Here is a 24,782-nt window from a genome sequence, read left to right as displayed (position 1 = left end):
TATATATATATATATATATATATATATATATATATATTAGTGATGGGGAAGTACTTTGAGGGAAGAAAAATGTAACATAAAAGAATCCCTGATAAATTTCTCCTTCTCAACTGCCAAGTATATTGAGGTGCCTCTTTAGTTGACACTCATTGCCACGTAATTAAGAGAATGAATTTCTTCCATCTAAAGTTATTCATTAGAGCTTTTATCTCTTGTCTCCCAGTAGCGCTACTTTCAATCTCATGGGGATTTTCAACATAATTACCATCTTATTTGTCAATCAGGAAAGTAATCCTTTGAATTTAACACATTCTATTTCATCAAGTACAGATCTAATACTGCGTTCATTAGTTTTCATTGTTTGTGTTGCCCTCAATATGCTGTATACTGTATTTCTCATTGCGAGTCTACTTTTAAATGTTCTCACTCCAATTAAGCATACAAATTAAACTCTGTTTCATTTGGTAAAGAATATGGCATGGGACTCATTAAGTTTCCAGGGAAAGCCCTCAATGAATGTTTGAATAACCTCACAAATATACAATATATTCAATAGCTACAGGGGGGCAAAAGTTTACTGCAGATGCCTTTTTTGCTGCTAGTTATTTGTTTGACTTTCTTGGGATTTTAGCGCAAACATTCAGAGCTAATGTTCTCTGTGAAAATGTTACCGAATAAATCAGTGCCATGGTATTTCTGTATCATCATAGGCTTTAAAGACGATTATCCTGATACACATATTAGGAAAGCAGAACTGAAATGTCAACATTATCTTAACATACTTTTTTTTCATTCGACAATAATAATTAAAAACAAATGCTTACCTGTAATGTGATAGCTGACTTGTCGGTTGATGGCAGAGCTATCATCATCTCTCGTGTTCAGCACAGCGACCACTTCTCCCGGTGAGTCACTCTCGTTTACTGCCCCAACATACCGTTGCTCCAAGAAAACGGGTGGGTTGTCATTGATGTCTGATACTGCCACTGTCACAGTGGTAGTGCTGGAAAGAGATAATGCCTCCCCCAGATCCGAGGCAATCACTGTAAAGGTGTATGACGGGTTGGACTCATGGTTCAGGTTCTTGCGGGTGGAAATCCACCCCGCATTGGAGTCCATACTGAACATTTCATTTAATGCATGGGAATCGACCTCTGACTGAATGAAGTCCCCAAGACTGTATGTAACTTGTCCGTTTGCGGCTGAGTCTGGGTCATGCGCTTGGACTTGAATAACTCGTGTTCCGATTGGCATTCCTTCCAAAACGGTGGCTTCATAGGAGGTGGCCTCAAAAGATGGCTTATTGTCATTTAAGTCTAGTACTTTAACATTCACGTCAACGGAAGTTACAGAATCCAGTTTGGCCTGTTGCACAGTGGCGATTACTTTGAAGTGGTATACTTTGATGTACTCGTGGTCCAAGAGCTTATCAACCTTGATAACACCAGTATCTTTTTCAATCACAAAGGCCTCATCTTTGTTGTTTTCTCCGTTATCTCCATTCACCAGGGAAAATGAAGCTGAAGGTTTGTCATATCCAGGAGGATTGTTAAGGCGGACCATTCCAATAGCATAGCCTATCAGTGTGTCCTCCGGTATGCTGAATACATATGAATGTTGACTAAATGAAGGAATGATGGAGTCTGGGGAAACCACATGTATGTAAACAGACACAATAGAGTGGCGAACTGGATTTCCACCATCCACAGCTTTTACAAAAAAAGATAACACCGAATTCCTCAAATGACTGAAGCTTCCTTTTGTCACCATCCAGCCATTTTCAGGATCAATCTCCAAAACGTCTGCCACGGGGATGTGTGCCTCACTGTATAGTGAATAGGTAACCCTGGCATTGGTACCGTCATCAGGATCACTGGCTTGAATCTGCATCACTAAAAACCCAGTATCTACATCAGATTTGACAGAAGCTCTGTATTCAGTGGCACTGAAATGCGGCGCATTATCATTGTCGTCCAAAAGCGCAACTTGGACTGTGCAGTAGGAAGCACGTCCACCTGCGTCTTGGGCGAGAACAGTCAATACTATGTCTTTATTCGCAGAGTCCTCACGATCCAGTTTTTCCACTGTGGTGATCTGGCCCCTTTCATCAATGCTGAACTGGTTCTTGCCCGCATCATTGACGAAGGAGTAAGCAATATGACCAAAAACGCCGGGATCCGCATCTGCTGCCTTTACCTTTCAGAAAAAAAAGAAAAGAAACATGCAAGGTACTTTTTCCATTGCAATAAAATAGGAGAAAGAATTATTTAACTAAAGAGAGTTATTCTTACCTGTATAACTTTGGTTCCCACTGCAGCATTTTCTCTCAGCTCTGCTTCATATACATTTTGTCCAAACATCGGGCTGTACAAGTTTGCTCCCAAAACTTTAACGTGAACTTGTGCAGTGCTGGTGAAAACACCATCTGATACTGAAACATTAAGACTGTAAACAGATTCCATCCGTTCTTTATTGTGGCTGGACAAAGTGATGATTCCAGTCTTTTTTGCCATCACAAAGTTCATTCTTTCATTTCCAGATAAAATACTGTACTCCAGCTTGTCGAAATCAGAATTGTCCGCATCAGAGGCTTGGACGCAGGTTACAAATTGACCTTTTGGTGCAAGCTCGTTCACATGGGCTTCATAAAGAAGCTGGTTGAAAACTGGCGGATTGTCATTTGTGTCATTCACCACAACTGTGACAGACATGTAACTACTTAAAGGTGGGAATCCATTATCTGTCGCTCTGACGATGAAGTCGTACTTCTGTACGTGTTCATAGTCCAGCATACGAGCAGTCAAAATGAGTCCACTGCTACTGTCGATGTGAAAATAGTCTGTGTTGTTGTGTGAATCAGATAAGATCTGGTAAAGAACAACATTATTCTTCTCAGAGTCTTTGTCGGTGGCGATTACCTGAAGAGCTGGGGTTCCAATCACGGCTGTTTCTGATAAAACTACAGAATAGGACATTTTCTGGAAGATGGGCACGTTGTCGTTCACATCCAGAATAGCAACATTGACATCAACTTCAGAACGGGCACCGGTTAAATAGTCAGTTGCTCTGATTGTCAGATGATAATATGATGCTTTTTCATAGTCCAAGGAATGGATGACACTAATGACTCCAGTGTCAAAGCCAATGTCAAACTGAAGAGATGGATCTCCATCAACGATCGTGTAAATGATACTCTGACCTTCAGGACTAGTTGCGTTAATACCCAGGACAGGTGTATGCACCGTCACGTCCTCACTAACAGACACCGAATAAAAAGATTTGTCAAAGACCGGCATGGCTTTGTTGACAACCGTAATAGGAAATTCAATTGTAGAAGAGAGAGGTGGATAGCCACCATCTCTGGCGTATATCACCATCAGGTATTCCATGTTTGACAAGTCAGACTCAAAGGCCCTCTTGAGTTTAAGATTGCCTGTTTGTCGATTAATTTCAAAATGGCCATGGTCATCCTTGAGGTAATAAGACACCTCTCCATTAATTCCTTTATCGCCATCAACTGCCATGACTCTAAAAATGTGGGATCCCGGCTCAGCTTCTACTTGAACAGCAGCATAATAAGGAAGTCCAACAAAAATAGGGGCATTGTCGTTGATGTCTTCCACCTGGACTTTGACCATAACTCTGGCTACATGCAAACGGTCATGCTCCCTTCTTGCTTCGACGACCAGTTCATAAAATTCTTGCTCTTCGCGGTCAAATGGTAAACCGGTAGTTTGAATCACTCCTGAAGTTGGACGGATTTTAAAGCGTTTACCAGGGTTCAACAAAGTGTACTTCAGTGGTTCGTTAAGACGGTTCCCGACGGCATTGACAACAGCCACCTTGGTGATGTTAGACACATTCTCTTGAATCGAGGAAGTGTAAAGTTTATTAGTGAAGCTTAGACCGGAGTCCAGAGCTTCTCGCACAAGAATAGTTACGATAGCTGTGGTGGAGAATTTCCCATCCGAGACTTTGACACTGAAGCGAAAACGCTCTCTGGAAAAGCTGTTGTTTTTAACAATTATAATACCGTTGGAGGGTTTGATGGAAAAATGTTCCTGTGCGCCGTCTGTGAAAGAGTAGATGAGTCCTGTCGTCTGTTTGTCTGGGTCCACGGCTGACACCTGGAGTGCTTCCACTCCCACATAGGTGGGAAGAAGCACGACTGCTTCATAGGTACTCTGTGTGAAACGAGGTGGTGAATCATTGGTGTCTATGACTTGTATCGTGACCTCAGTTGGGCTGTCTGCTGTTAATTGTGGTCTGCCATTATCCCTGACTTGAACATGAAAGTGGAAGATAGAGGACGTCTCGTGGTCAAGATTCGCAATGGTCCTGATGGAGCCAGTACCTGAATCCACTGTGAAAATCGTTTTTGCTGTGTCCTCCACAATCTGATAAATGAGCAGAGCATTCTGGTTGTGATCAGCATCAGTGGCCCTGATCACGAGAGGGGAATCTTCTGTGTTTAAAACTAGACTGTTCACTGGTGCAGCTTCGCTGATGCTGCCATGGTAGTGAAGTTGCTTGAACACTGGTGGGTTATCATTTTCATCCAAAACTTGTATCACAAGTGTTGCATTGGAGGCCAAGCCGGCCATGTTGGTAGCCTGAACAGTGAGAGTATAAGATGCTCTAGACTCATAGTCCAGTGATTTTTGAGTTGTAATTACCCCACTATACTGGTTTATCTGAAAAACACGGTCGGCGTTGCCTTGCTTGATACCATAAGTGAGCGTGGACTGACCGACCGCATTGACTGTGGTGACAGAGGTCCCGATCACTGCGTTTTCTGTGATGTCAGCTTGGTACTCAGGTTGAGGGAACTTTGGACCTGCATTGTTGGAGAGGGTTACAGCAATACGCACGATTGTGGTTGTGGACAGAGAGGGGGAGCCATTGTCTGTGACTCTGATTGTCAGTATGTAATGGCCTATACTTGACAAGTCAAGGTCACGTGCAACTGAGATGATTCCTAAAGCTGGCTCAATGTGAAATGCATTTCCAATATTTCCTGTTGGAAAAGAAAGAAAAAAAAGGTTTATTATTTTACCAACAACAATTTATAAGCACATTAAACATATTCCGGTGCACGAACCTGATTCAATGGAGTAGTGAAGTTCTCCATTCTTCCCTTTGTCTTTGTCCAAGGCAGTCACCTGTACAACAGCTGATCCCACTGCTGCTGACTCATAGACTGAACCTTCATACAGTGCACTAGTAAATATCGGTACATGGTCATTTATGTCTTCCACCTCTACCAGCACACGGGCCAGGTTCTTTCGGTATGGGAATTCTTGGTCTTTTACCTGTTGGAGAACACATTGTCAAAAGTTAGCATTAATAATGGGAAGAAAGTGATTTTACTATTTAGTTGGACTATACAGTAAGACTACAAGTACACCCATATAAATATTACATTTCTGCAGACAGGTTTCCAAATCTAAGCATCTTCTGGTATAAACCAACTAATCCTTTCTGTGTATTTAAATTCCCATGTATATTGTTCAGATTCAGTGTAAATTTTTAATTTTTTACCATTCACTCCATTAATGTGTTTTTTTTTTTTTTTTTTTTAAATGAAGGTTTTAAGACCAAAACACTCAAGAGCGTCTGAGAAGTCACCAGTATTTTTTTTGCAATATTTGCATTTCATTAACAGGTCCTTTTTTCTCACTATCCTGGGTGCCAACTCTTTCCCCCGTCTGCAAGTGGGTATGTGTTAATTGTAGGTTTGGACACTGGCGTGTTGGAGCCAGCCAGCAGATGAATGCCATTCTTCCAATTAGCAGCTTTCTGTCTCGTACCGGTCTTGGACACCAACACACTTCCAGGAGTCAACACTTTTCATGAGTTTGTTGTATCCATCACTGAGAAAATTCAAGATCATATTCTGATGTACTTCGTCTGCCATATCATGCATTATGTTCCCAGTCTGCCTCCTACTCGCATGCACTCTGCGCCGTGATTCTTTCTTTCCCTTTGCTTTTTGTTCAGTAACAGCCATATCCAACATGTAACACTAAATATTCCTGCATCATATACCACTGTAGATCTCTTCTACCTGCACTGGAGTTTTCCTCACAACCATAACCACAACATTTTACAGTTTTTTGCATGTTGCCGTTATCCAAGAAAAGGCAATGGCTCTGCCTTTTAAGTCTGCTCTCAAAAATGAAGGTTGGCCTTATCAGTCTGAAAAGAACCCAAATATGATGAGCAACTTGATGTCTGGTCATGGGAGTAAAAGAGTTATTCTTCCTCTTCAACATTCATGGCCAATATATTCATGCGCTTTCATGCTGGATAGGATATACTGTAACTATATTTGCAAATGACAGCAGATTATTCCACAGCTCTTTACTTGGAGACCAAGTTGAGTACTTGCAAATACAACATATTTGTACAAGACCTGTTTGAGACTTGATGACCGTATTTTTCACACTATAAAGCGTACCTAAAAGCTTGAATTTTTTTTTTAGAAAGCCGATGGTGCGCCTTATAATCAGGTGGCCCTTATATATGGATCACTATTGTGATTGGGATTCGTAGATGGGGAATGAAGTGATAAAGCAAGCTTTACCTGTTTCTTTTGTGTGTTTACAATTGAACAATGTTGCTCATATTGACATTGAGTTATTATGCAATTGAGAGTTTAGAGTTATTATTTGAGTTATTATTGTTATGACTTTGAGTATTACTATATTGTGATTGAAAAAGTTTTAAAATATGTCATTAATTGAGGGTGCGCCTTATAATCCGGTGCGCCTTATATATGGAAACATTTTTACAATATGTCATTATTTGGAGGTGCGACTTATAATCCAGTGCGCCATACATATGGAATCATTTTTAAAATATGTCATTAATTGGGGGTGCGCCTTATAATCCGGTGCGCCTTATAGTGCGGAAAATACAGTACTCTGTTTTGGTAAGATTCTGTTATTATGAGCATTATATGTTGTTCTTACACTAACTGCTAACATTTAAAAGACAATAACATCAGTTCAACAGGTGGACAGTGCCATGACTACTCCATGAGCCACTTCTTCTCCACCTGAAGATCACTTACCATAACAGTTAGTATATGCTGTGCACAAGCCTCATGGTCCAAACTCTGGGTTGTGTAGAGAGTGCCCATGGTGGGATGGATGCGAAACAGGCGCATGCTGTTTGGGTCTATTGCACTCTGCAAGGAGTAACTTAGCCGATGATATTCATCTCTGTCCAATGCTAGGACCTGAACCACTTCAGTGTCAGGAGGTGTGTCCTCAGGAATTGTGACATCATAAAATGGCTGGGAGAAGATGGGAGCGTTGTCATTGTTGTCAGTAACAGTGATGTGAACCTTGAGACAAAAGTCAGAGAGTAGAATCAGCACCATTGATCAGTGATGAGAAGGTGAAGCCTCATGAACCACTTAAGATTTTTTGTACATTTCTAGATGGTGCTCTGTTGTCAGTTTTAAGATAATAGCTAGTGAAATAGAAATGGGTTAGAGGAGCAAAAAAAAAAAAAAAAAGTGGTATATATAATAAATAAATATTCACAAATGCATTTTATCGTGCCGGAAAATGTTTAAGTGCGTGAGACTGTGAGTCACCAATTATAAGTTACAAGGCACAAAATGAATCAGACAAAACAACGGGCTGGTAGAAAGACGGAAAAAAAAAATAGCCCAGCGAGTTTTTACTAAGTCACTAAACCAAAATACATATACATTTTTGGCAGATGTCCATATTTCTACAAAAACAACTTCCTTAATTACACCTTTTGTTCCCAGCAGCCAAATAATTCAACTTTTGATCAATGTAGAAAAATAAGAGATCAGAAGATGATGTGCATCATTGCTATAAGGTTTATAATGCAACAAACTAGAGGTTTATAATGCAACAAGCTAGTTAGCATATACAGTATTAGGCAATACTGTGATGCCCCTAAAGCTCTGATTCACAAATATTGCACATGATCTTTTTTTATTGTGTAAATTTGTAACACAAGACATTTTTGAACCGCAATACACTACCTAGGCACTGACAAACATCTAAATAATGTGGAAAAAAATATGATGAAATAATATGAAATCCCCTGTAAAATATTCCCCCTTGATTTTGGAGCATTTTTCTAAGTGTGTTACTCTTAGAATTAAGCTAGGCTGGAGCCCAGCAATACATGCAGTTCTTTGTTTTTTTTTTTTTTGGTCACTGTCACAACAGAAAAGCCGTGGCTTAGTTTACAGCACAGAGCGAAGGAGAACTTGTGTCAGACGTAAAGCATGTGTGTCTGCTGTATTCTATTTTCACCGTTATGTATCATCATATTTCATAATGAGGTTTTTTTGTTTTCGAATTTTTTGCTGTCACCACCACCCAGCTGTCTTGTGTCCCAGAGGTTAGGAACCTAAGACAGACAGCACATTATTTATTGATACCTCCATTTTCTCCTTTTATTCATTTCTCTAAAGTTGTCACTGAAAAATTCTGCCAAAATCTCTTTGCTGTCAGAAATACTTTTACCCACCATGTCTCTGATGGGCTGTGCACAGATGCCATTGCAGCACGCTGCCACGCTAAATGAACATTTTTCAACTTTTGCAAAACCAGCACAACAGTGAGTAACTTATTAAGTCATCCACTGTATTGTTTTGGCTACTTTCATTCGGTAATGGAATTGATGAAGATTCTGTCTTCTAAGACAGTTAGGAAGAAAACGCAAAAAAGCAAAAGACATGACCCGAAAGTCTCTCAGTTTGCGCTCCGACTGACTGCTCATCCAAAATAAACGAACCAAACTGAAATTGCAGCAGGAGCAGCGGTATGAATTGCAAGGCGAGGAAAGCATCAACATGTACTTTGCACACATTCAGAAACTGGATCCTGAGATTTGTAAAGAAAACATAACGAAAAGTGGAAGGAAACAGACTGGAGAGCTGCCAGGCAGTTAGTCTAAATATAAATCGTGCTGCGGCAGTCAGCCTTCTGTAGCTGAGCTGCCAAGGCTCTCCCTGGCGGCATGTAGCAGCGCTGAATGTCCATATGAGAGACTTGATTCCGTCTTACAGGTGTGCATATAAGTGGGAAAAAATGCACAGTGGAAGGAGAAAGGTCCTTACACGCCATTCCCTTATCTAAGCAGATGAAAGGCAAATTAAAGATGTCTGACAGTATTTTTTTTTTCATATTATGTAACAGTATAACACTTGCTTATGAAGCTTATGAAAAACATTTACCATGATAGCAGTTTGAAGTCAGAGTAAACCAAAAGTTAGCCAGTTCTCTTTTGGGCCGCTCGAAAGCTTCGACTAAAATATTAAAATAACGATAGAAGTAGTTAGAGCGTTTACTCGGTATCATTTGTACTCATTGCTCCTCCAACATGGAAAAAGAATCACATATTTACATTTCTGTTTAACATTTACCCTCTCCGAGGAAAATGAAATAACTATACTTTCATTTAGGTCAAGTATAAATGCTTGAGGCTTTGGCGAACAGACATAACAAATACTTGCTGCCTCCAAGCAGTAATCTTCAGTAACGGAGAGAGTTGAATGAAACTGAGGTCACTCGAAAGTTGGCAGAGACGCTTACCACATTTTGGCAAATTTAATATAGTATATGCATGTTATTATTCCTCCATAGTAAAGCAAACATTTGCTAAGATATCTGTATAAATCATTCAAAAATACAATTTTCTTGATGTAAACGCTCAGTGTTTTACAAGCTCTCGATACAGCATTAGTACATCAACTGTGTGAACGCAAAGGCAGCTATTACCCAAACATATATGTACCTTAACATCTACCAAAGTTGCAAATATTAAGCAAACCAAAAATGATGTGTGGCACGTGTCTTACCTGTGTGTATGCAACGTTGATGCCATCTGTAGCCTGCACTGTTAGGTTGTAGAAGGAGCGCTGCTCAGCATCCAAAGGCCTGGCGATGATGATGGTGCCCATGGCCTTCTCGACATCAAACACACTGTCCGTGTTCCCACCTGCTCCGCATAGCGAGAGTGAAAGGGGTCAAGCGATGTTAATCATGTAGACTTTGTTCAAACATACGATGGCTGATACAATCAATGTATGCACACACACACACGCATACGCACACACACAAAGACACACTCACTGATTAAAACAGTCCGAGGATGTTTATTTTTATGGCTGATTTTAGTTACATTCTCTAACAATGTGAACGTGGCAAATTCATTAAAAGCGATTAAAAAAAAAAACATCTCATGGTTAGTCAGATCATCATTGTCTTTGTAAAGTCCGCATAGTTATGATACAGTTTCAGTGGATCTCATCCATCTGGTCTATTGTGGCTAGTCGTCAAGAGATTCAAAACATTGAGAGATTAATTCACGAAGTTTGTAATTAATTCATCTAGTTAATTTCATTTTGATCCCACCACAAATTTTGTGTGTTTGTGTTACCTGAAGAGATTGATAAACAGTAATTTATTTACTTTAACAGACTTTAAAAAGATACGGTTGAAATTATTAATTTTCTGATGTATTTGAGATGAGTCTCAAGTGCCGGTTGCAACGTTTAGTTTCAAACATAGGAGGAATGACTGTTTTCTTTTGTCAATTGCCAACTAATTCAAAATTAAAACAAAACATCATTAATTCTGTCCATTGCAGACTTGCTTAAAAGTGGTGTGTTCTTAGGTTTTGTTTGACAAAGAGCTTTACTATGGCTTGCTACTTTAACGCCTTTGTTGCTATTGTTAGCCAAGGCTGCAGTCACAGATGGGTGCTTTGCATTTATGTGGTAGGCGGAAATTAAGATGCTTCTGTGATAAGCAAGCTCCACTTTACATAGAACGCCTTTAACTTTAACTATATAAAAAGTGCCATCAGGGCATTTTTTAAAGTTCAATATACCATTCATCGGACAGACAAATGTCACATGCTCGTCCATTTTCACATCTTCCTTCTGCTCCTGAATTTATCCTCACACCCACAACAGGAGCCAGTCAGGTTATGCCAAACATAAATGAAAGCCAATCAATGAAACAAACACATGAGCATACACAAACCATAAAGGGATTAGGAATTAAAAATTAGAAAAACGATTGAAAAAAAAAATAACTTTAAAGATTCAATGAATTCATCGCAATGTGGCCCAGGGTGTACATCACAAAACTGTCATTACTGCGTGTTTTTAAATGTTTTTAAACCGCATCTATTAAATAATTCATGCAACATTTTTTTTTATATAAAAACAAACGTCGGCGAACAAAAGATTTCAAACGTGAAAAATAATTTCTCGTGATTTTTCCCTGTTAGCAGCATGTTCAAAAACCAGGGATGCAATGTTTGTTTAGCAGAAGGAAGTGGGAAAGATGACACTAAGACAGAAAAAGACATTAAAACATACTGTGATCACAGGAAGATTCAAATGACTATGTCTGCTGTCCAAACCAAGCATCCTCAGTTAGACCATGTGGAAGACTGAGGTTTGGCAAGAATCCCACTGAGGCCAGAGAGAACCTCCCATCTGCCAACACCAAATTATATACAAAGAATCCCAGCCTCTGCCAGCTCTCAAAATTGGTTTCCACTGCCTGCAGGGTTTATGATCAGTGTCTTGCAACAGAACAAGGTACTACCTCACCATGCAATCTTTAATTAAATGCAGCAAACATCATGGTGGCGAAGCGTCTATTAATCGTGTTTATCATTTTAGTATCTGCTCTTTAACAATTTTAATGTTAAGACAATAAAGTCAAAGTCAATAAATGGAAGCTTTTCATGACCGCAATACAGGAAATTATGTTGTAATTTTAATCTTTAAATCTATTTGTTTTGCAGTGCTGTTTCCCTTTCAGTGCAGTTTCTCGCTTACTCGAAATGAAGATATGAACGTGCGCTTGCGAGTTATTATTTGAACGAGACATACGGATCACAAATTCCAACAACGACAAATCCATATCCCCTTATCCTTATAAACTAGCAAACAGGTTTTTCACTTTCAAAAACAAGCTGCTAAAATGATATGAAGGCCCAATGGCTTGCTGTTGTGGAAAGTAGCAGCAACTTCAACTACATTTTGAAAATTTTGAACAAGACCCATATGTAGCTTTTTTTCCCCATATAAGTAGTGTAAGTCATTGATTCCCATTAATCCAATCAGCAACTCGATAACCGGCAAAAAAATGTAATTCATCTTCGCTGCTGGTTCCTGCTTAAAGCTACAACATTCAACCTGGAGCAGTACTCAATAACCAGTCAACAGTTTCTCCCAGACAGCTGTTATTTGGCCTTTAAATGGCTGTTAGCGCATGGATGTAATGTAGTGCAGAGCTATACTAACTCCTAATTGGATCAGCGTTTGTTTTTAAGTGATATACTATCGCCTGAAGACAATATCTGGGATGAACAACCAAACAATATAAGAATTCACCACAAAAGCAATGTAGCCAACCATTCTAATCAGCGACTTTGCATAATTGTTGGAATAAAGCATAATTTGATGCATTTCTATAGCCGCTTATCCTCACAAGGGTTAGGCATAATTTTATGCTATCTTCATTTCATGTATCTCCTACCTTTGAGAGAATCAATGCTCTCAATGTCAAAATAGTTTGTAATTTGTCATTTTGGCACATTTGACAGCACTCAATATTGCAGGGATGAATATCCATGCATATCTAAACAGTAGAATGGCAAGCTGTTTGACAATGCACTACATATCAGACAGCAGAACAATGAAAGCAGTTTCTTGTTTACTAAGTCACTAAACCAGCTAATGAAAGACATTGATACAATACTCAAAATATATTTTCATGTCCTATTATGGGAACTGACTTGTAACTTTCCACTCATCCAAATGTAAAATGACAGTAAAAGTTTTTTTGTGTTTGTTTTTTGTGTTAAACCCATTAAAAAAAAGGGTAATAATTTACATGAAGTCCAGATTTTCATTGTACACTAATGTTTGAGTTGGCAGCCTTGAGTGGTATGTCTATGAGTTGTGGTATTTGAAAATGCAAAGGCAACCACCACCAAGTAAATCTAAATCTCACTCTGCATGCTAAATCAATGTATTTACATATTCTCTCAATATTTTGCAAGTTTAGTTAAAATCTTGCAAAATGAACTGAATGTCTAATTTGCTCGTTCAGCAAATGCAATCCTGAGTGCTCCCGGTTAGTAGATCTACATATGCTTGCTTGCGCAATCAGTTTTGAGGCTATTCGTGGGATTACAAACCTTTGGTGAATCAGGCCGCTTTATGTCCCAATGAACCAATGCAGGATTACTAATTAGAATTTTATTTTTGACAAATTATAAGTTAATTACACTTCAGTAATTTAAAGGTAGCCTGTTAAGAAAAACCCCGTACTATTTTAAGTCGCACTTACATACAGTGCACAGATGGCTATCCACTGCATGTATCGTGGGAATGTCAAATCTAAAGCGGTTCATAATTACTATGCCTGTTTCATCTTCTGGGTGGAGTTTTAGCTTGAACTGGATAATGAGGTGTTTGATATGAGGGTGTGGCTAGTGCAAGATTATATTTGGTTGCCATTACATCATATTTTAAGTGTGACTACTGCATATGAGACACTTTCAGGGAAGCGGAATCATCACTGCATTATCATCTCACCAGGACACAGCTCTCTTTTGCCAACTGTTAAATGTCATCTATAAATATTTTGCATGTGAAAATATGTTGTTACTTTTCTGCACAAATGCACAAAGCGAAAATAATGAAATGGTCAAATCTATAAAGTATACAAGAAACTCAATTTCTCAGCAAGAGTATTTGTAGCTAAGTCTATCTCCAAGAGACACAGACCAACATCTAAACCTATAGCTCCAAAATGCTCGCCTCAGAAATTGTAACAGAGCATTGGGGATGACAAAGTGTAAGTTACAGCGCTCCCGGATGTCACTAAATGGTGGAATTTTGCTTCTAAAACTTCAGACGCATGATAATTTTTCATCAATTTTTTTAATGACTTATTTTTGTCACTGATAAACATTTGCTCTGCACTTTGAATCAAGAGACATTTTTCACTGTGAGGATGCAAGGAAAAACAATGTGATTGACACATGCTGCAATATGGATGCCAAAGACTCAATCCAATCATGGTTAGCCAAAACCAGCAACATGAGGTTAATCATGTCACTTGCCCAATCGCTGTTAGCCAACACAGACACCAACTGCGTAAATATGGTGACACTGAAGGTGACTTCAACAGCCCAGCCCAACAGCAGTGTATCACGTATCTAATATGACATTGAAAACCACAAAAACGTATGTCAATCAATCTCCAATCCTCAGAATTGGGGCAAGCCGTTGCTTTGCCAGGCATGGCGGCTGGTGGATAAATCAAAGTGGCCTCTTCCCACTCAGCATTAATATATCACCACCAATAAGTGGGAGAAAAGAAATGATAGGAATCTTTCAGCGGGGTCTAAGCAACATTAGACATGCACATGGTAATAAACAAGCCACAATTCAACAGAATTCATAGTTAACAGGTAGCCCTTCACATTTTGGTACATCAACAACATTATATCACAGAAAAAAGCTGCACACAAGACATCTATCCATGACTAGGAAAAATTAACTTTAGTGTACATTTTTGGTGGTGTGCATGGTGCATGTGACTATGTTTACATTATATGATGTGAATTTCCATCTAGAATGCTCCCCTTTTCGGCCATTATTGACACATTTTTCTTCACACTCCTTCAATTACATGTGCCAACTTGGTCAACTTTTTTTTTTTCTTTTTTGGATCAGGCAAATACGAAAATGAAAACCTCATTTGAAAACTTATTTATAAAAAATGTATACTTATACCTTAACGGTATCATTTTTAACAATGACAAACGGAAAACCAATATAAACTAATGTTCAACAACTGTTAACCATTTTTTGCAGAGTTTATACAGGTTACAGCTTAGTCCAAAGCAGAAAAAAATAACCAAGTGCATCAAAGTGCCTGGAAAAAAGGATGCCAATCCTTATTTTATTGCAACTACAGGTCACACAGCAAAAACAAATCCTTTTCTTTAGGGTCATCCGCACCCCCCCAGGAGGGCCCACCCCGCTATTTGAGAAGCACGGCCCTAAGTACATAAGCACACAAAGAGAGCCACCCAAGAGAACTGCTACTTGTCACCAAGGATGTTAAAAATACCACATAAATCATTGCAATATATACTCTGGTTTAAAACCTATTACTCTCTTTGTATTTCATTTTGGCACCAAATTTCAATTAAGTAGCGAATGAAACCCCACTATTTATGCTTTATAATACAAAGGCGGATATTTAAAATTGTAAAATTGTTATTTTTTTTCAATTAGCACAGCAGAGAGGGAACAGTGTTCTACAAAGAAGTATTTGCTACCTAACGGCTGAATGATAAGAGCAACACCAAATAAATTACGCGGGTGGACAGTGATTAAAGTGCCAACAGCCCAAAAAAGTATGAAGAAATGAAAGGAAGCCAAGTGGAAAGCTGACAGCATAAAAGAGGAAGTGGAAGTCAGATACCTTCTGAGGAACAGTTCCGGATGCAAGTGTTGTGCAGAATAACAAACATCTCAAGGAAAGACCGGGGACCTTTCAGTCACGAAGCATTGAGGAAAAAGAGGAGAGAACAAGTGAGAGACAAAGACTACAGGAAAAGGACGAAAGGATTACATGATGAAGAGACAGCTAGAAGAGACCAGGGCAACAAAATGTCCAGCTCGCAAAGATTCTACATGTTTGCCGTCATTTTATTGCAAGTGGATCGTGCAGACAGTCCGAGATATTTATTTGCATGCAAAATATGTCTTTTTTGCAAAATAACAGCTACTTGAAGTTTGGAAACACTTTCAAATTAAATTGCTCGGATACTAATTTAAATGTCCAGAAATTCATGCTATAATTTTAAAAATCGACAGCTGACAACTGATTGATTCCAAGTCATTAAATATCAACCACTGACTGAGACAATATAAAACGTGCAAAACTGTCATTTTTGCAAGAATGTGCCTACTTTGAAGAATCTAAAATATATTTAGATTTCTTATTTTTTACTTATACAACACATCAAAACATTGTTAACTTTACTCAATGATTCCTACAATATTGCTTCATAGTCTGGAGGACTATTAATTATATATAATGCAAGTATTATTTTGCAAGGTAAAAAAAAAAAAATATATATATATATATATATATATATATATATATATATATAAAAAAAACACTGAATTTAAAAGTGTTCCCGAACTCATGGGTTCTGACAACCATCATTAAAAAAAAAGAAACAGCCAATTTAAATTAAAAATGAAGTGACTGACATTTCCCAAAACAGAGAGCCATGGCAGTAGGATGAAAGCGCCACATGCAGCTCTGGATCTAAGGGTTGTGAACTCCTGCTTTAGATTGCATCTGCTATTATTTAAGATTAAGTTAAAATCCAACAATAACATTAATCAAAATTGAGGCTAATAATGATGTTTGCTGTTGCTCAATGACATCTATTTCATATCATTTACAGAAGGAGAGAGAGCAAGAGAGAGGGGAGAAAGATGGAGCAAGCAAGAGAGAGAGAGAGAGCGAGAGGAGGTGGAGAAGGAGGGTGTTGAGGAAGAGAGAAAGACAGGGAGAGAGAGAAGGGGGAGGGAGTGGGTAAGGGGGAGTGTGTGAGGAAGAGGGAGAGAAAGTGAGAGAGAGAGCGAGAAAGAGTGAGAGGAAGTGGAGAAGGAGGGTGATGAGGAAGAGATAAAGACGGAGAGAGAGAAGGGGGAGGGAGCAGGAGAGAGGGAGTGTGTGAGGAAGAGAGAGAGAAAGTGAGAGAAAGAGAAAGCACGTGAGGGAGAGAGAGAGAGAGAGAGAGAGAGAGAGAGAGAGAGAGAGAGATTCAGAGTGTTAGTGTCTTGTTTTACATTATTATTTTCACAATGGTACGTTACCTTATACATTGTGTTAATGATTAGAAATTAAGTGTGGAGGAGGTTTGGGTGTCTTCATTTTCACAATGATCACAAAGACAAGTTTTAATTTTGTATGTCAGAGCTGTCAAACTCATTTTTTGTGCATGCCACATTGAAGTTACACTTGCCCTAAGACTGTGAAACAATATCAATGTTTAATTCCCTCCTCGTATAATAGCTATTATGTATTGCTTATGACAATTTGAAATTTTGTTTCAGCAAACAACATGGAAGTTGACATGCATGAGTTGCCTTTGAGGGTCACAAAATGATGTGGTGGGCCGGATTGGAGCCCCGAGGCTTCAGTGTGACACCTGTGATGTAACGTATGAAATATTAACGCTCTCCAGTTTTCCACCAACTCTCAAACTAAAATTCGCAATTATAAATTCAATTTCAGACATGTAGCGCTATCTTAAACGCTGTTACTGATCAAGAAAGATGTTTGAAATCCTTATGAAAAAAAAGAAGAAAAGATGGTCTCCTGAGAGACACATGGTCAGTGAGATGGAAAGACAGAAAAAAAATAGTCACGGTCAGCCAAAAGCACTAGTAAGAAAGTAACTCATAGGGGATACATGCTGACTTTCAATGCTAAGTAAAAAAAAGAAGTGAGACATGGACTGCCCCGAAGAAACGAAGCAGTATTTTCGAAGCACTGTCACACCACTTGAATCTCATGGAATTACAGTAAAAAGTACTGATAATTGGATCACATCGCTCGAACCCCACCAGTCGACACTATAACACATGCGGGCAAATTGGGCTTAGTGCAATTCACATGACATAATCTCATTTAAGCCTCTCAAGTGGAGAAAAGTCAACTTTGATGCATCAAAGGCATATTAGTGTACAACACTGGGCCGATTCACTACATAGGAAAGTGCTGACATTTGATTTATGATATATTGTGCAAAAATACATTTAGATTAAACCGCATCTCCTGTCTCAAAAGTTCTCGGGGAATTCATTCATTATTTCCCCTCCTACAGAGCAAACAGCATATATCTGCAATTGCTGTTACCATGGTGACTGGGACTTGCGGGGCGTAACGGATCAAACAGTGAGGCGACGGTACCTGAGCCGCGCTGATAATGCAATGATCTATTCAGCCAAACCAGCCATGCAATTAGCCCTTTACTAGTTGTCAGAAGAACATTTCTTTTTACCTGTGATGTCAAACCATAAGGGGGCCGAACTCCGCTGCATGGAGACCACGCCGACGATTTCGGTGACTTTGTCGTTTTCCATAACAGTAAAATTGTAGAAAGGCTCATCAAACAGAGGGGGCAGAGCGGTAAGAGGAGGACGACGGATCCACTCGATGTGGAGGCGAGCCGAGGAGGACTTCTGAGGACGGCCATTGTCTGTCGCCTTGATCTAAAAGAAAGAAGTCGTCAACCACTTTTGGAAAGGACGTTCGCCAAAGGCTCACAATAGTGTCAGCGGCACACAATTCCAATGAATTGGATATACATAATTTATTTTTTTGGCCGCTGAATAGAGCCGTTACTAGAACTCCTCTTCAGACGTCTTTAAATGCAGGAACCCTTTCGCGATGCAGCCACACGGGAAGATTCTGCATAATAGTCAATTAAGGCCATTTTATGTTTTTGCTGTTCAAATGATCTCACAGCAGTGTAACTCTCTTCATAATTGTTCGTGATATTCTCTCTACAACAGTTCTAATCATCTTGCTACAGTACCAGTCAAGACTCTGAAAAAAAACAAACATCTTTTCATTCATTGTGTTTTCATTATTTTACAATCTTATGACTTGTAGATGAATACTTCAAAGCACTCACATTATATATATCATTTTAATAGCCTGGTCTTCTTGTTTGGTACTGTGTATTATTTTACGGTACATTAGCGAAGAATTGAAGTCTCCAACCATATACTCTCCAGTGGGAGACCTTTTCATTTACCTATTGCATTAGGAATAGTAGATCTTCAAATTTGGTGACCACTGCCATTAGATTTGTTTTCTTGAAATATCATAATTTTTCTGGCTATGCTGTTATTCTGTAGATTCATTGTACATACTGTCAGAATATCGTAGCTCCCGGCAGCGAAAGCCTTGCGAGATGACACCATTGCGGTTTTGGGATCGATGAAGAATTTCCCATCTTCATTGCCATCCACAATGCTATAAGAAAGGTCGCTGTTGGGCCCATCATCGCGGTCGTAGGCAAAGACCCTGTAGATGGGCTCCCCCTTCTTTCTCCGCTCTCGCTCTGGTAGTTTGACCTGGTAGACCTTCTCTGGAAATGTGGGTTTGTTGTCATTTTCATCAAGGACCTGGACCATCACCCAGACTGTACTTTGCCTTGGACTGGGCCCACCATCAGACACCAATACCTAAAAGGGCGGGTCACAATATATACAAATGTCATCAATACATTCTTAAAAAGAAGTCTGAAATGTTTTCTCGGATGAGCTCAAAGACATCTTTAGCCATTTTTTGTTTCAAAATTTTAAATGTGTTTTTTTTTCCCTAAAAACTAAACATTTCAACTTGGCAACATTTGAATTGCTGTAATTGTCAATTTTAAGATACACCTATGTAATATATATCACTTTATAGATAATTACATGAAGCATTATAATATATCAATATCTCTATTTTCATTTTCTGAGTCATAGGCCTGATTTCATGAAAATGTATCAAACACAAATATACAGATTTACTTATATCTGGCAAAAACACACACACGCACTCTCTGCTTCTTTCTCATTCAAATTCTTAAAATTATTAGTTCATCAACAAGCTCTGTAGAAGAAGCTTGAAAATGATTTGACTCTGGTGCGTTTAAGAGACACGTATACAAAACATGCAGGATTGCTGCCCTCGAGGACTATACATACATATATATATATATATATATATATATATATATATATATATATATATATATATATATATATATATATATATATATATATATATATATATATATATATATATATATATATATATATATATGTATACACACATAAATATATATATAGTTTAATGCTTTTGCCAAACTTTCACCTGTGTTCAACATGTTTTGCCCAGTACAATAAAGGCTTTTACTTTTTTAACAATATCTCTGATTGGATCATGAATCACAGCACTAATGACACCCCAGAGTTGCCTACTCGTATGGTGAGGCAGCAGCCCTATGTATGTGCACATTGACTGAACACGATTCTTTCCTGGCTCTGGAGGATACCGCGACCACTTTAAGCTTTTTTTGTGAAAACGCCTTAATGGTAGGCATGGTGCATGAAGTCTCTTGCTTGTGCGTATTTCTGTAGTTGATTAAATAGCACCAGTCCCCCCACTCCTGACTCCATAATGGTGCAAAATTTCCCCTGTTGCAAATTTAATCAAGACACTTTTTTCGCTCCGGTGACCACTTTGAGAAGCCGCGAGCTTTGGCGTCATCACGTTTGCTCTTAAGCGCACATTTGAGGTGCTGAGCCACCTTTGCTTGATGCTTAAAGTTGGAGAAGCACAATCGATTAAGTCGTTTGCTGGACAATGTTTCGTCCTTCTTTTGGGTTTAGGACGAACAGCTATACAGTCATTAGAAATTTGCAAGAAGAAAAAAAAATGGACCTTGCAATGCTAAAAACATTTAGAATTGGAGGGCATTCCTAAACTTTTGCCTGATACTTTATGTACTACAAAACTGGGATGTCTCTTTGGATCCTGTCAGGTCAAAGTCCCAATTGGTCTTAAGATGTTCTTAATACTTTCTGAAACAGTCTTAAGTGTCCCAAAACATTATTACTTGTTTTTGAACACGTTTGAAATATCCTTGCAACACGATTGTTTCAGGTTATAAGAAGGTCTTACGAAATTTGCGACCCTGAACAAACTAACAAAACCCTTAAAGTGATGGCACATTCGCTTTCTTCGCAAATATTCCAATCTCAGTAGGATCGCCACACACAGTAAATCTCTGAAAAGAGTCTTCAAAATGTCTGTCCCACATGTCCTCATCAACATTTAAAAATACAAAATTGGAAGGACTGAATATGCGTGATGTGTTCTTTCCAGGCTCCGTAATATCACGTTGCTAGGTTAATTTATCATTGTTTCTCTTACAGGTAACCCATGTTTGATCCCAGATGAACACAAATGCACACACACACTCACCTGAAAGAAGAACTACACACTTCTTTCACTCACCTCATATTTACGACGGGAAAGCCACAGCATGGCACGATTTAACACTAATCAACGTAGACTAGAGTTGATACAGGTTCTCATTATTGTTAAAAGGGACCAGCATAGACTAACTGTCCTCAAACAAGCTCAATTACCAAGCTAATGAATACCACATTGAGGAAAGCCAAAGAGAATGGAGGGGCAAAAGCTGAGTGCGTGTCGCATATGCGATGGGAGAGGCCATTTATTTTCATCAAAATCTTGGCAGCTTCTGAAATGGAGTATGAGTTGCTGGGCTAAATATCAGCAAGGCGATGTCAACCATATGCCGTTCGTTTATAAAGAACGGGTCACCGCTGTGAGTTCTGAGGTAACACAACAGGGGTGAATTTAATTTCATTTTGGAGGTTTTAATTATCAAGCAACATGATACGGTATCACAATGTGTATTGTGGTTTGTCATGTTGAATTTTAGTAATAGAACTGTTGGTTGGTAAGTGAAGCAAAATAAAAGCAGCATTTTAATTGTACTTATTAAAGCATATGGAAACTGGTTAAAAAAGCTAAGAAATGATGAATTTTATGCTAATTAGATCTTTTCTTTTAACAACTTTGTTCTACTTTTGAAGGGCATGATGAAAGGTTGTGTGAACTTTATCTCCGCCTTCTTAATTGCATCAAATTTACCTTTAAGAAACTCGGCTTATAATTGTTAATTCAGGCAGCACATTTGGCTAGAAACATCAATTATGTACAGTACAAGAGATTTATTCATTCAAATGATATGTATGAAGTGATTTTGAACTAACATTTCTTACTACTTATTTCTAAACATTGCTTTTTACTTTAGGGCTGTGCAATGAACGTGTTAAGCAAGATTGTGTTCATTCAGTTCATGAAAGCATGACTGAATTGATGCCAGGGGAACGCGAATGACCCCGGGGAAAAGGCTTGGTTTTTGTCATGTGTAATTGCAGTAAAATAAGATTATTTTTGTTTGTTTGTTTGTTTCAGGCGCTTTGATTGACTTGGTAATTTCTTTTTTAAATTTGGAAGATGATTTCTGTGAGGTGACATGCTGCTACCAATGGTGACATGTAACATAGGCGGTGATGATTAAAATGGTGGATTAAATATACAGTTCCATCAGGTTTAGTCTTTTGATTTTAAAATGTTTTCATCAATCAGTGGCCCATTGGCAAAACATCAGAAACTACCCACCTCTGTTCAAACAAAGCATATCACACCAGTACAAAAACTGTAGCTTCAGTGTCATCTCATATGCCAGTTGTGTTCATTATTTAGCACACCAAAGTCCTCACCTCTAAAACATGTTCCGTTTGTTGTTCACGGTCCAGTTTCCTCGATGTTGTTGTGATCAGACCTGAGACAGAAAACAACAGAAAACCTGAAGATATGCATTTTTAAATCTCACTCAAAAATGTGTGTTTGCTTTGCAGTTTGCTATGTTTTTTTTCTTTTAGATTTGGGGTTCCAATCGTAGTCACCCCTAGCGATACCTCTACTTGTCGCGACATAATATATTCACCATTGGACAGCACAGAATGGGACACAGCACACAGCAATTGACAAGTGTGATAAAAGGTCATGCAGAAGTCATTTCATGTACCAAATATTTCAGAGAAAAACCCTCAACCAAAGTTTTCCGCAGGGCATTTCTGAAGAAAAAGAACAGCCTGCCCAAAACTTTTAAAAAACATAGTGTTTCCCTAAAGCAGACTGAAAAGAGCTGGTCTCCTAAAATAAGGGAGAACATTTTGGGCATATTTGCAGAAAAGAAAGTGGGAATTGAGGCGATACAGGGCATTGTGTGTTGTTGTTTAAAAAAAACATATTGTAATGATTTCACTTAAAAAAAAACACATTACAACATAGAGAAAAAAAAACTCATTATTTTGTTATTGTCAGCACCCATGTTCATAGGCTGTCTGACTTATGAACTCATAAACAAAAAGAAAAGAAATCATTGACACATTTATCTCTCATAACAGTGCAGCTAAAAAGAAAAAATGGTGCTGGTTGACCTAAAGACATTCCCTTTCTAATATAGTAAATTCTCCTCTTAGGTCAGCATGAAAGCCATAATGAGTATTATGCATAACAACAAAGACACACATTGGAAATAACAAACAAATGTTGATTATTAGCTCAACGTCAAAATGAACCCCCCCACAATGAAATAGAGAATCTTTTAATTGGATTTATAATTAGGGCTGGAGTTTAATCGGGCACATGTTCACTCCCTTCACACATATTTTTACCACCTGCTGTTGAATGGCCGATAAAAAGAGAGTTAATTAAGACCAAATTAGGGCGGCTCGGTGGAAAAGTGGTTAGCACGTCCGCCTCAAAGTTCAGGGACCCGAGCTCAAACCTGCCTCGCTCCGGCCTTCCTGTGTGTAGTTTGCATGTTCTCCCCGAGCCTCACGCGGGTTTCACCCGGTCTGGAGTCAAGACTGCCTTCTGTCACTTAATAGTTAGTGCGCCGGGGGCGTGTGATAGAAAATAACCTCAATCCGCTAGAACGCCCAGCGAGGTCTAACACGGTCTGCCAAATATTGAAACAAGGTAAACGAGACTTACCAAGGCACCAAAGGAAAGATGGCCCAGTTTTTTTACACCAAGCGAACATATGTCTTTACTCCAGGGATCTCAGAGTACACAGAGTAGTACTCAAATAAACACGTATTATGCATTCCATTGAATAGAAAAACTAATATGTATCTAATACTGTAGACTCAACAAACAAAAATTAAGTTTGAAACAAACAAACCCGAAGCTACTGGAGAAGCTAGCATCTGTGTCTGCACCATTGAACGAAGTATGTGTTGACTAGTTGTCGCTCTAACACTTAGTTGAACACTACTAAGCACACCTTTACGTCTGTTTCTTTTAAGGTGGTCCGTCTTCTCGAAATAAGAAAGTTCACTACATAGTAAATTGATTCTGCAATGATAACTTTTGTACTCAGTGAGCTAACTGGTTCAAAAGATGAAAGAAAAAGCCATACTTCCCCTCCACCAGACTCTCAATGAAAATGGGGCACAAAAGTGGGAAGAAATTGACAAGATTAAGGTCACTGTGCTTTTTCATCAATGCAAAATGCCCACGGTGATAATCAAATTAGCTGTATGAGCATGAATCTCCATGAAAGAGTTGTTATCAAAACTACAGTACGGGGTTAAATTAGCCTTCAACATAAAATGACAGTAAAGACAAATTTATGTTTGTTGGATAATTTCTCAGGCGTAACAATACTTCTTTATATTTGATCTTCATAACATTGCAAAGCTTTACTGTTTTGACTGTTTTCTTTTAAAATGATGCCTTATTTGTGAGAAACATGTAAAGAGAAAAGCAGTACAAGTGTGTACTGTATGGAAAATGTGTCAGATTTTCGCCGGCTGTGCCAAACAGTTCATTCTGCTGTGGTACTCATGTTGTGAGCCTCCGGTTTCACCCACATGCATTTCATATTTCCATAAGCGCGAGCTGTTAAATTAATAGAAGTAAGCCTTTGTAACTTCCCCAAACTGAAAGCGGCGCTCCACGAAGTGCGAGATATCGCGGACCGCTAAGTGGGTTTCACAAAAAGATGACCCATCAAAAAGCTTTTCCTGACCTTTTATACATTTGTAAAAG

At 38.7% G+C, this 24,782-nt stretch overlaps 1 protein-coding gene across 1 annotated transcript in view; it reads right to left on the bottom strand.

Annotated features, from left to right (window-relative positions):
- The window catches only part of fat3a (FAT atypical cadherin 3a), a 129,191-nt gene that overhangs the window by 34,029 nt on the left and 70,380 nt on the right, over positions 1-24,782 (bottom strand). Inside the window, exons 5-13 of the mRNA XM_088427661.1 lie at positions 22,442-22,503; positions 19,004-19,318; positions 18,127-18,337; positions 15,525-15,593; positions 9,857-9,996; positions 7,076-7,351; positions 5,102-5,312; positions 2,292-5,017; positions 825-2,196 (exon numbers count right to left, since the gene is read on the bottom strand). Coding sequence (XP_088283787.1) covers positions 825-2,196; positions 2,292-5,017; positions 5,102-5,312; positions 7,076-7,351; positions 9,857-9,996; positions 15,525-15,593; positions 18,127-18,337; positions 19,004-19,318; positions 22,442-22,503 — 5,382 coding nt within the window. The remainder of the gene's footprint in view (positions 1-824; positions 2,197-2,291; positions 5,018-5,101; positions 5,313-7,075; positions 7,352-9,856; positions 9,997-15,524; positions 15,594-18,126; positions 18,338-19,003; positions 19,319-22,441; positions 22,504-24,782) is intronic.

This window comes from Hippichthys cyanospilos, chromosome 11 (assembly GCF_059441005.1).
Source record: "Hippichthys cyanospilos isolate Australia breed blue-spotted pipefish chromosome 11, RoL_Hcya_1.0, whole genome shotgun sequence".
Lineage (NCBI taxonomy): Eukaryota > Metazoa > Chordata > Actinopteri > Syngnathiformes > Syngnathidae > Hippichthys > Hippichthys cyanospilos.
This window is presented reverse-complemented; position numbering and strand designations above follow the sequence as displayed.